We start from the raw sequence: 13310 nt of genomic DNA, 5'->3' as shown, positions 1-13310 counted from the left end.
ATAAAACCACCATGAACTGAAACGTAAACACTCACACTACTAGGACATGACTAAATTTTCATTTAATTTTATTTTGTGTTGGAGTCTACGGGTTGTCTTCAGACATCTTCCTTTCTTGTGTCTCAAGGGAGCTAGAGGAGAATTCAATAGTCTAGGGGATCCCAATAAAGTTCAGCATAGAGTTCACCTAACATTACAGAGTACTTTTTGTTGAATATAGGAGTTATCCATCCCGACTCCCTCCGGGCAAAAGGAGGCAAATTTACATTTGAGGGTCCCTTTGAATGACTGGAGTTGGAAAAATTCTCACTTCCTCCACCGTTGTTCTTCTTTTCCCGGAGTTTGGAGGCCACCTATCCGCGGAGCACACCTGTCACTCTAACTGACTCGGCAGCCGGCAGGCAGCGGGTCGCTGGCTCCAGCCCGCTGGAGGAGGAGGCTGCGCGGAAGGAAGGAAAGAGTCGGCGCGCGGCCGCTTGCAGGCGTGGGTGGCGACGCCGAGGGGCGGCGGCGGCGCGCGCGGGCGGGGTGTGCGCGCCGCCGCCGCCGCCGCGTCACCAGCGTGCGGCACGTGCCCGTGTTTACGTCCCTCGTGGAGCACGGACGTCAGCAGCCGAATGGCAACATTGTGGCAATAGTGAGGCTTAGAGTTTAGAAGACGCTTCCATCAGTGGGCCCAGCTCAGGGCGGTCGGGAAGAGGAGGAGGGGCGGGGACATCGGCCCGGGCGAGCGGCGGAGACGCACACACCGCCGGCCCCGACCGCCTACCGGCCTATCCGGCCCCGCGGGACCCGAGCCTCACCTTCGGAGCGCCGCAGACGCAGCACCGCGGCCTCGCGCTGGGGGCAGCGCCGCAGCGCGAGGCTTGTAAACAGATCCGACTGCACGTGACCATGTGAACTACCTGCTCTGGGGACGCGTATTGTCTTTCCTACGAGCGGCGCCACAAAGGAGCGCGGCGGGTCCGAGTGCTGAGGGTCGGGTGAGCGAGTGGGGAGAGCCGGCCGGCGCGCTAAGATGGCTGAAGGCTCCCGGAGAGGGTGAGCGGGGGGCGCGGCGCAGCCAGCCGGTGAGTCCTGAGGCGGGCAGGGCCGGTGGCGCCTCCCCCGAGGACTGGCGTCGGAGCCACCATGTCGTTCGCGCTCGAGGAGACGCTCGAATCGGACTGGGTGGCCGTGCGACCCCATGTATTCGACGAGCGTGAGAAGCACAAGTTCGTCTTCATTGTGGCCTGGAATGAGATTGAGGGCAAGTTTGCCATAACCTGCCACAACCGAACGGCCCAGAGACAGAGGAGCGGCTCCCGGGAGCAGGCGGCGGTGCGAGGGGGCGCCGATGCCGGTGCCCTCGCGTCCGACGGGGCCCGCGCGCCGGGAAGCCCGGCGGGCAAGGGCCGACCGGAGGCCACTGCCTCTGCTACTCTGGGCAGAAGCCCGGGGTCCCGGAGGAGCCCGGCCTGGGCGGAGGGCGGCTCTCCTCGGAGCGCGCGGAGCCTGCGGGGGGACCCGCCGCTGCGGAGTGTGGCCGGCAAAGTGGGGGAGAGCCCCCTCAGGAGCCCGGTGAGGGCCAAGAATAGCCCGGTGCGGAGGAGATCCGAAGGCCGAGATTTGGCGGGGGCCGCTGCGGCAGTCCCGCCGGCGCCCAGAGAGGGCCCGGTGTCTTCGGTGCGGGTAGTGAGCGCCTGCGGCGCGGTATCCGAAGAGATCGAGGTGCTGGAAATGGTGAAGGAGGATGAGGCGGCCTCGGCGTCGTTGGCGCCCTCGGACGCGGAGCAGCCGCCGTCCGCAGTCGAGCTGGAGTCCCCAGCCGAGGAGTGCAGTTGGGCCGGGCTCTTCTCCTTCCAGGATCTGCGCGCTGTGCATCAGCAGCTATGCTCCGTGAACTCGCAGCTGGAGCCCTGCCTGCCTGTGTTCCCCGAGGAGCCCTCGGGCATGTGGACGGTGCTGTTCGGCGGCGCCCCAGAGATGACTGAACAGGAGATCGACACTTTGTGTTACCAGCTTCAGGTCTACCTGGGCCACGGCCTGGACACCTGCGGCTGGAAGATTCTTTCCCAGGTACTCTTCACCGAGACGGACGACCCCGAGGAGTATTATGAGAGTCTTAGCGAGCTGCGGCAGAAGGGCTACGAGGAGGTGCTTCAGCGGGCCAGGAAGCGCATCCAGGAGGTAAGAACCTCGCCTGGGCTCCATTCATCGCTTTTGGTTTACTCACTACCAAAGCCAGGAGCCCCGGAATTGGCTGTGCGCGTTTGGGACACATATTTTTCTGGATGAGAGAGAAGATAGAGATCTCACCCGTCATTCCTTTCAGTCAGTAGGAAACCGTGCCTTTCCGTCGGCCCTCTGAAAGAACTTTGAGAAGTCTTTCGATGCCCGCCCTCCCATTGCAGCGGTGTATCAGGCTCTCTGAGTGCTCTGTTAACTACTTAGGCCTGGTAATAAGCGTAAAGCCTCTCATAAAAAAGGTGTCCTGTAAATACAAGCTAAATGAGCGTTTTTCTTTGCCCCTAAAGCTCTTTCGAGCAATAACTGCTCAGATTTTAATTCTGCTTTCTTGTGGCATGTTCATTTACTCAAAATAGTTGTTTTGTGGAACAAAGTTGGTCTTTTTTTAATCTCCGTATGTAGTTTGGCAAGTTAGAAAAATTTTAAATTTTCTTCCAAATGAGTGACTTGTCTAAATGAAAAGCGTTGACAATTGGGTGCAAATGTATTTTTAAAGGTTTTGTTTAACAGATGGCTCCTGTGTTAGGGAGAGTAAAAGATCCTGGGCAGGAACATTTATTGTTCTTATATACTTTAAAAGTAGCACAAAATCTTTTTCAAACTGTCTTATTCTTAAACTAACAGGAGGAAATAGTGGGGAAAAGGTTTGAATGGCTATACACGGAGCTCCACAATGTGTAAGATACGTATAATTTGCGGTCATGGCTACCGCAACAGCTTCTGCTGAATTACTTAAGTTAAAATAAGAAATTTTTTGTTTCCCCTAATGGTCACTAACAGATGCTTTGTGCAAAGCAATTTCTCCTTACCAGTTGAGGTTGGAGTTGGAGTGGGGAAATGACCCTTTTTTTGTTTTTGTTTTATATTTCTGACATTTTGTTGTCATCTATTAACCTTGCTTATGTTTTTCTAATACTCAAGTCCTGCTATTATTAAGGCTAGGAAGCTGAAGCCTCCTGGTTTCTTAATAGAATATTATGCATTTTTTGTTGCTAGATCTGAGGATTTAGGAAGTAATTCTTTCTCACTTACCCCACAGTGGTCTCTTACAACTTCCTGAATCCACATTTTTACTCCTTCCTGTTAGTTTAATGTTAAACATAACCCATCTTAGTGTGATCCTAGAGTTCCAGGTATCTGTTTTTATTTCCCTTTTTATCATGTAATTTCTGGAGTGTGTTTTCTGCCGTAAATTATCTTTGGAAAGAAGTGACAGCAATCTTTAATGGTCATATATTTACAATTTTGTTAATATTGACCTACATTTCTGCTAAACTGAGGGACAAAGTGCTTTTTTCTGATATTCATTTTAAGGATACATATTATACTTTAAAAATTTCTCTTTTTTAAAATCTCTAAATGTTACAAGTATGTCCGGTTTTTAACTTTATTGATAGAAGAAGTTATTTTGTCTGTTTTGTTTTTTTTTTTAACAAATTATGTCTAAAAAATGAGGGTTGCCGAAAAACACAATTACAGTTTTCTTCAACTCTTTCATGGTGTGTGTGAGCAGGATGGGGGTGGGAAGTTACGTTTTTTAAAGAGAGTCTTTTCCTAATTAAAGTTATATTGACCATAATGTTTTATTCTCTTTAACAGGGAAAAATTTAAACTTTTTAAAGAGTATTTTGTGGTTTGGAAAAGAATAAGTGGAATTTATTATGAATTCATTCAACATTAAATCCATACATTTTTGGTGCTTCATTAGTTGACTTGAACAGTATTTGAAGAAGACTGTCAAAGTCTACAAGTAGATGCAGTTATAATGCTCACCCTAATTTCTGCTGGAAGCTTATATTGAAAGAGATTGAGGCTCAGTGGGGGAAAAGGGTGGGTAGTATGATTAATTAGTGATGTCTGCCATGGGCATGATAATGGGAATGTATAGCACACTAGCCGTGTAGTTATTTTTGTTCCCCAGCTGGTTAAATTATTTGCTATCTTAATAGTTTGTAGTAACATTATTTTTCAGGTGATATCTTTCAAGTTGTGTCATTTTCTTTTTTGTATTAGTTGTAATGAGTTTAGTAATTACCTCTAAATCAGTTTTTTTATTCCAAATTCTCGAGTTGATTTAACTTGTGGAATTGGCTACAGGTTTTCAAACTAGGTAGATTTGGTAAATCAAACACATTCTTATGGATGTGTTACTTAGAAAATTTAGTCCTTTTGTCATCTTTTTCCTTCTTTAATATCTCTGGATTGATTAATATCTCTGGTCCTTTCTACAATATTCTTTTTCCTATCCATTTAAAGGTTTCAGCTTAAAGACCACACCTGTTTTTCTTCAAATGGTCACTACATTACTGAAAGGAGTGTTTTGTTTTGTTTTTAAAGAACAGACTGTACAACTGGGCTGTAAACCTCTTAAGGTCTGTGGCCTTGACAGTATCTTGGAATTCCCTTCTTTGTCACCCCTAGTTCAGGGCCACACATCATGTATATTATTAGTGGGCCAAGGACACCACATATTTTTTTTTTTAAGTAATGTAAGAATTTAAAGGATGGAAGAAGTGTCCTTTTAAAGTTTGTGGGTGAATAAAACTTTATAAGCTGATAGATATAAGTTGGACCATGCTATTTAAAAACTTGGAGAAAGTCTCTTAAAACTGAAAAAACTCTCCAGTCTTTATCTGAGATTAGTGAGTTTGCTATAAATTGAGGGGAGCTAAAGGTGGACTTAAAGGGGATACATTAAGTAGCATGCAGAGTTTTATGAGTATAGGCATATTTTCATTTTTTGAGAAAACTGCTCTTACCAAACTCTTAACAGTGTTCTTTAGAAAGCTTTAAAGCCACAGTCGTAAATGATGTGCTTTGTGAGCCTAGTGCACACCTTTTTTCGAGTTTTAAGTTTTGGAATACACTTATAGTTTAATATAGGGTCATAGAAGTACTCCTATGTCTTTGTCTTGTGAAATATTGAAGAGTTACTAAGTTTTCTGCTAGAAGATTTTGTTACTGACTCACAAATTTGGTCAACTGACTGGAAATAATAGTTCTGTGAGTAACTAAAATTTATACAGTACTAATAAATTATTTTCATTTACATAAGAACTGTACGTTTGTATACTACTTAGGGCCTCAATCTTGAATACAAATGAAATGTGGAATTTATTACATGGTAGGTGGTAGGTTTGTCTGGGAGTTTTTTTTTTTTTTAACAAGTATTTTATTGTAAGTAGTGCTATTTACAGCAGGTACCCAGTCCCTGAATCACATGCCACCAAGGCTTCTTGGAGTGGTTTCAATAGTAGCCTTCGTTGTTGGTTGTAAAAAGATGAATATGTGCTTCTAGGTAAGTACTTTTGTAAAGCAGAAACATGGAGGCTGGTGTCAGGATGGCAGGCACCCTGATAACTAATTTATGAAGTGCTTTCTCTGCTTTCCTCTTAACGTCACATGATGCCTAGTCCAGCAAATATTTCACAGACATGAAAGCGGGCATGTTTCCTTCTTGCTAAAGCAAGGCCAACTTTGCAAACATTTTAGTAATGTGAGTACAAAGGTGTGTCTGTGTATGTTTGTTTATTAAAGGGAGAAGGTGAGTGAGAAGTTGGGTTTGTCAAACATAACGGTTATGTTCCAGTTAGCTATCTTCAGTTCCCAAATCTTCACATCTAAGTTTAATTAAGCAGTCTCTCACTGTTCTCCTTCACTGCTTTGTTTGACCTTCCCTTGACTGTAGAACATTGTTGGAAGTGGGGCTTGAAAGCACATGGTGCCTTCCATTGATGGTTAAATGTATGTGTGCTTACTGTTTTGAAATAGGAAGTTTTCCATGGCTCTTTGCACTCTTCAGTGGGCTGGTATTTGCTCCCTCTGAATCTGCCCAGCTCCCTCAGTTGCTGATAGAAAAAGTCCAAGAGTAAGAGACATAGGCAGTGAAGACTAAATAATAGTTCTTGGTGCTGTTTGTCTTTTGGTAGCATTAATGAAGTTCATTTGGCTTTTCAGGCTTCTTATAGGGGACTGTTAATACCAAGTAGCTTTAACACAGACTACCTAAGTTTTGAAAACTGCAAAGGGGCAGAGAAGGATTAATTTAGCAAAAAGCTGGAAAATTGTGAGTTTTTTGAATGTGAGGACTTGTCTTTTCATGCTTGTCCTTGAATTTTAAGATTTGTATGGTTATAATTAAATATAATAAACTTCAGATTGTAGTGAAAGTTCTGTAGTCTAGTCTGTGAAATAAAATAGGCTTGATGGACTAGACATTTTATAGAGAATGGTCTTAAAGATAAGTATATGATGTTCCTTTAATCATTTAGGAATTTAGGTTTACGGTTTCATTTGTCTAAGATTTGAAGATGATGGCGTGAAGTTTAGTTTATTCAACAAATATTGATGCATTCAAATAATGCAGGTACAGGGAGAATACAGTAATAAATAAGGATGGTAGTTTTCTTTGTGAAGAAATTTTAAATAAAATTGGTTGCCAACTCATCCATCCTGCTGTTAGGAATTAGTTGAGGCAGGGTATTTTTTAAGAAGCATTCCACTATACTCTTTGATTAGTGCTTAGTGGAAAGAAAATTTGTTGGACATGGCTGAGGAAAATCTGTTTTTGTCCTAATTCTGATACTAGTTGCGTGACCTTAGGCTGTCACCCTGTTTGGGCCTTAGTTTCCTGTTTTGTAAAGTGAGGTTATAGTGTCTTTACGGATGCAGAGTTGTTTACAGGCACCCATTTTATAAAGAGTTGGGACCTGAGCCACTTGTTTTATGTTCTTGCATATAGGTCCAGGTCTCCTTGTAGTAAGGTGACTGTACAAATTACAGCATTTCTGATGTTGCTAGATTTTTAGACTTTGAAAAAGCCCTTATTCATTTGTGGGTGCAGAGGGCATTAGAAGAGGGCAGGAGTAGTGTTCCTGGTTTTGTGTTTTGCTTGTCCTCAATTTATTACCTGTAGTTGAAGGTTTTTGTGTGTGTGTGCTTTTCCCTTTGGCTTCTAGTATTAAAACTGCTTTTGCCATCCTTTTTTTTTTTTTTTTGGCTTTGCAACATTTTTTTTTTTTTTGGTATCATTAATATACACTTACATGAGCAACACTGTGGTTACTAGATTCCCCCCATTATCAAGTCCCCACCACATACCCGATTACAGTCAATGTCCATCAGCGTAGTAAGATGCTATAGAGTCATTACTTGTCTTCTCTGGCTATACTGCCTTCCCTGTGCCCCCCGCCCCATTATGTGTGTGCCACCCATTTTCGATAACTTGCTGAAGTTACTCTAACAGAACAAATGTTTAATTACTCTATTTCTCCAAGGCTTTATTCTGTTTCCTTCCTGTGTAGGTTAGTCTCTGTCCTCTGTACTGACACTAACAGAGACACAACTGGAGTGACCTATGTGTAGAGAAGTATGTGAGGCTTTAGTTTTCAATAATAACTAATCTTTATTGAATGCTTCCTGTGGGTCAAGCCCTGTGTAGTTCTGTAAGTACATTATCTAGTTAGCATGTAGATAGGAACTAAGAGGTAGATAGAGTTCGACTGAGTTAGAATTGTAGTTCCTCTACTTAGTAGGTCTATAAATTTGGGCCTACCTAATTCTCTCAGTTGCCTTAGCTTCCTCATCTGTAAAGTGAGGTGAATAATACTTCTGCCTCAGAGTGATTTTTTTTTTTTTTTTATTGAGAGGGCATCTCTCATATTTATTGATCAAATGGTTGTTAACAACAGTAAAATCTGTATTGGGACTCAATGCACAATCATTAATCAACCCCAAGCCTAATTCTCAACCATCTCCAATCTTCTGAAGCATAACGAACAAGTTCTTACATGGTGAACAAATTCTTACATAGTGAATAAGTTCTTACATGGTGAACAGTACAAGGGCATTCATCACAGAAACTTTCGGTTTTGATCACGCATTATGAACTATAAACAGTCAGGTCAAATATGAATATTCGTTTGATTTTTATACTTGATTTATATATGAATCCCACATTTCTCCCTTATTATTATTATTTTTAATAAAATGCTGAAGTGGTAGGTAGATGCAAGATAAAGGTAGAAAACATAGGTTAGTGCTATAAGAGGGCAAATGTAGATGATCAGGTGTGTGCCTATAGACTAAGTATTAATCCAAGCTAGACAAGGGCAGCAAAACATCCACAGATGCAGAAGATTTCTCTCAAAACAGGGGGGGTAAGGTACTAAGCCTCACCTCTGTTGATCCCCAATTTCTCACCTGATGACCCCCCTGCGACTGTGCCTGTCTTAGGTTGTTCCTCCCTTGAGGAATCTTACCCATCTGTCTCAGAGTGATTTTAAAATAGGTTTTATGTAAAGTACTTAAAACAGGGTTGTGTACCCAGTAAACACCTGATGAAGGTCAACTCATTAATTGTATATCAAACTAAGAGGTGGGGATTTTACAGTAGAGGAAACAGGTTCAAAGAGATTAGATAAATTTGCCTGAGGTAGCATAAGAGAACCAGATTCAAATCCAAGCCTGACTTATTCCAGCCTGCTTTTTTAACCACAGGACTATCTTGATCCCTGTAGAGAAAGGGGGTGAGGCTAACTGATAAACTTAACCATTGTCAAATTGAAGTACATGATCAATGTCTCATCATTGGACAAAAACATTGACACTGTCTGGTTGATGACTGGTTTTGGAAAACCTTGATTGTACATATATACTATAATCAATAATGTTATCTGTGATTAGAGAACATTGTCTCCTAAAAGGAGGCTAATTCAAATTTGTGCCTGCATGTATGTTACATAAAAAGGTCTAATGTGAGACACAATGTGCATCTTTCGGACAGACCCATTTAGAAAAATATAATTTTTCTGTAACCACGGGAAGAATATATGTTATACTGATGTTTAAATATTCCATTGTAAATTCTATGTTAAATTTGCTAAGAGTGAGTTGGTTTAGATGGTGTGATAATTTTCCTTAGAAGTTTTTGCAGATAAATCTTACTTCTGAGAAAATTTATTTTCAATCATTTCCCAGTACTACTCCCCTGCTCGCCCCACCAACACACACGAGTAGAGCTAGGAAATTTGGTAAATTCTAAACTAAGACCTGAAATCTTCCTCCTTCCTCTCACTATTTATTCCCATTTTAAATAATTAGTCCGGTCCGTAGTACTGCATACTTAATAGTGTACTCACATAACTATACTTAGCAATTATCTTATTGACTAAACATTATGGCTAGGCAGGGGTGGAGCTCAGTTAAGGATGTTTACTTCTCTCTTATTTACAAGTCCTGCCTCATTTTTTTTATTCGGTGGTATGAATTTTGGTATGGGGGTTTCTAAATGAAAATAAAAGGTTATGACAAGTAGGGTTAAAGAAAAGAAGGAATAGAGAGAAAAGGTATGAGAATTAACTTTAGCAATATTTAAACTTGAAAAATAAGTGGGCGTGAATAACATTATTTTAGTAAAAGGAAATTATATGCCACCTCCCATCTAGAAGCCTGTCTAGATGCTTGCTTTTCTAAATAGTGTGTTGTAAAGTCTCTGGCTCCCTAGAACGCCTTGGAGTTAGTTGGTTATTGAGCAAATTTCACTCTATACATTCGAACTGTGTGAGACATAAAACTTGAATTAAGACTGTTTTACTTATCTTGGTAGAAATTATGTTAAACAAGTTGGATTGAGGAACAATTTCTTATCTGAAGTATTCAGTGTGTTTGTGCATTTGCTAAATGAAAACTGGTAGGAATTCTAAAATTATAGTTTTATTCTCTCTTCATTTTGTCCAACTGCAGCACTCCCCACTTACTCTTTTCAGTTTCCCCCATTTCCATGAAATACTCATCGTATTTTCAGTGTTCCTAGACTCAAAAGTTTGGTATGTTTCCTGTATGGGAAAAATGGTAGACTGGCTCTGAGTAGGGACATACAGGGCAGTGGTTAAGAGCTTGTGTTAGGCTGCTGAGGATTGGTTGCCAAAGATTCATACCTTTCTTTTACCTTTTACCATCTACCTAACTTAGGCAAGTTACTTAGCGCCTGCCTCTGGTTCTATTTCTGTAAGTGGCATAATAGTTAACACCTATAGCATAAGGTTGTTAGAAATAAAAGAAGAGAATGTGCATAAAGTGCCTTGCATGGTGCCTAGTAGTAGAAACCCTCAATAAATCTGAGCTGCTGTTACCATAATTTTTCACTACTTTTTCCTGAAGCAACTCATACTGATTGCTGGATTCCTCCAAGACCTAGATCTGTATTTACTGTAAACCATGTTGGTTTTAAGGAAGCTGGTGCCATACAGGAAAAATATTTCCAAACTAAAACCATGTCAAACAGCAAGAAAGTGTAACATTTTGTTCTTAAGCCTCTTGTTGTCTCCTCAATAGAAACTCTTAGTCCTTAGTTCCCAAGCCCCTTTTGTTGCTTCATATGAATATTATTATTTTGGTTGACTTTACAAGACAGGGCAGACCTTTTTAGAGTTTTTTTCTCAATAGCTCCTTCATTTTTTCTATATTCCTCTGGTGTTCATAAGCATCCCAAACAACCCTAATGAAGATTGATTTGTAGGTATTCCAATTGAAATAACTATTTAAGAAAATAGTAAGCATTAACCTCTGGAAGCCCTTATATGCCTGGAAGTCTCCTCACAATCATTTATTCAGTAAGTAGTTTTTGTGCCAGGTATTAGGCATACCATAGAAATCAAAATGGCTCCCTTCCTTAAGCTTCACTACAAATTCTGTTCATTCTTTCCAACTGAACTTTATTTTTGAAATGCTAGTGTTCCTGTTCAGTATTTTAATACTTGATTTTGCAAAATGTTGTGCTCTAATTTTTCATTGTACTTGTACAAATCTACCTGTATTTTGGATAGTCATTTTATGGGTTTTGTGGTTAGAAGACCATTTAAAATAGTGTCTTTATGGGGAAAAAATGAACTTAAATGTGCCTTTAGGGTACAGTATGTTTAATAATTGAGAACTGCCTGTAATTGACTTTTCTCTACCTTTATTCCTTTGGTGTGTTTTTCACAGGCTCCAGAGTTTTCTTATGAAGAGTGTTTAGGGATTTGCATATGCTGATTTTTTTACAAGTCAGCTTATTTTGAGAATTTCCATTTCACCTTTGGTTGGGAATGAATGGAAAATTCATGTTGTGTGAGACAACTAGACATACCTTTAGTGTTTGATGATAAATAATATATTTTTTTATTCTGTAGATAAAGAATTTTTAAGTGTTCTTATACGGAAGTTCAAGCACTTTGGGGTACACAGTCTGTGTGGTTAATATAGATTTTACTTCATCTTACCCCCGAATTGTATTCATTTATACAGTTAAGCTGATTAACAGAACCAGTCTTATAATGTTCACTTTCTAAAATAAGAAGCTGTTATAGAAAATATGTGCCAAGCTTATCCTAGTTTTTACCAAAAAAACAACACTGTTATTGCAAATGTATTTTTCTGGAGATATTCCTAAACCTAGCCTTTTCTGGCTTAATGACTTGAAATGTACAGCAAGAGTGGATGTGCTGCAGTAATACTTTAGGGTCAGTAGTCATCTTGTAAAGTGCAGTGGAATAGTTGATAGGGGGAGGAGTATAGTACATCACTGCTGTGCCACAGGTCAAAGTTGTTGGACATAAATTGTTGATTTTTATCAGTTTCCTCTGTAATGTATGAATAGATTGTTTTTAAACTGGTGTTTGATACCTGTGTATGTTTGTGTGTGTGCCCCTGGAGTCTTAAGGTATTAAAAGTGAAGCTCTCTTCCCCTTCTGCCCTGTGTCATCTCTCCCTGCCATCCCTGCCTTGGTGTGTGGCTCTAATTGGAGCAGCAACTTTAATTTGAGCCTTTTGCTATTTCCCTCGAAGTACCTCCCTTCCGTCAATTCCCAGAATTAGTTCTTCTAAATCTGGTATTTGTGAGTTCTAAGAAGCCATTGATTATGACACATGTTCTGTTTTACAACAGGGTTTTTCTGTGTGGGGAAAGAAAGACTGTGTTATATGTATACATTGATTTGTAAATGCATACCTTTTCAGAAATGTTAAATATGAATTTTAGAACTGAAGAATTATGGAATCACTCAAGCATGAGTTACTGGTTTCCAGTATTGCTCCTATTCACACTTTGGTTTAATCTCTCATTATTTCATCCCTGGACTGGATTTACCACTCCCTCAGTATCTTCCTTACAGTATAGCCTATCTGTACATCTCCCAAACTTATAAAGCATTACTTTGCACACCTATATACCCACTACTTCCAGCTTTAACATAGACACAAACACTCTGAACTGAACTCTTCCATTGATTACCATTGTCCTGTAGACACCTCTTTCTAGCATTCAATCTTCCACATTTTGGTTAACCTACCAGTCTTCTCTTTCTCTTCTCTACATGAGCCTTTCCTTATTCTAGCCAAGCTCTTTTGCCCATCATTTACTGGACTAACCGTACACCATTCTCCATTGTACAAGATACAGCCTCCCAAGGTCTTCCTTTTTTTGCTTATCTAAGTTCTTCCCTTCTCTCCAGGGCCAGGTCAGGTATTCCTCATGTAGAAAGTCATTTCTGACTATTGTCAGGAGTCAAGAATTTTTGTCAGAAATTCAGAGTTCAGAGAGGTCTTATGTTATAAATACTCAGTAATATCCATAACTGCTGCCATGTATTTTTCTTTATGGACACCTCTTGCCCTTTAAAATGCACTGTAAGTCCCTAGGAGACAAAGATGGATTTTGTTATTGGTTTCCAATGCCTCATATCCCCAGTGCTTCTTACATAGTAGATGCTCAGTAGATGGTCTTTGGTCTGTTTTAAAATTGGTTTCTGTACATAACACGTATGCATGTAACTAACATTTCAGTTAAAAGTATATGTTTCCACAGGAGTAAAATGAAGTCACATTTACCACTTACCTGTGAAGTAAAACCCTGAAATCAGTTTTTAAGATCAGAGTGATTCATTTCTGTCAGTAGCCCTTATACTTAACTAAAATTAGATTACAGCATTTAACAAGTATTAATAAATAATGATGAACACGAAAATAATATACAAATGATACAAAAGTTTTATAAAACAAGAACAGAGTTGAACAGTGTACTTTGTGAATGTGAAAAATGTGTG

At 40.6% G+C, this 13310-nt stretch overlaps 1 protein-coding gene across 1 annotated transcript in view; it reads left to right on the top strand.

Moving 5' to 3' along the window:
- The first annotated feature begins 336 nt into the window (after positions 1-336).
- The window catches only part of JMY (junction mediating and regulatory protein, p53 cofactor), a 98310-nt gene continuing 85336 nt past the window's right edge, over positions 337-13310 (top strand). The window contains exon 1 of the mRNA XM_073234721.1: positions 337-2169. Coding sequence (XP_073090822.1) covers positions 1132-2169 — 1038 coding nt within the window. The 5' untranslated portion in view covers positions 337-1131. The remainder of the gene's footprint in view (positions 2170-13310) is intronic.

Source organism: Manis javanica, chromosome 1, assembly GCF_040802235.1.
Source record: "Manis javanica isolate MJ-LG chromosome 1, MJ_LKY, whole genome shotgun sequence".
Taxonomy (NCBI): domain Eukaryota; kingdom Metazoa; phylum Chordata; class Mammalia; order Pholidota; family Manidae; genus Manis; species Manis javanica.
The sequence above is the reverse complement of the archived record's forward strand: the minus strand, read 5'-3'. Positions and strand labels throughout refer to the sequence as shown.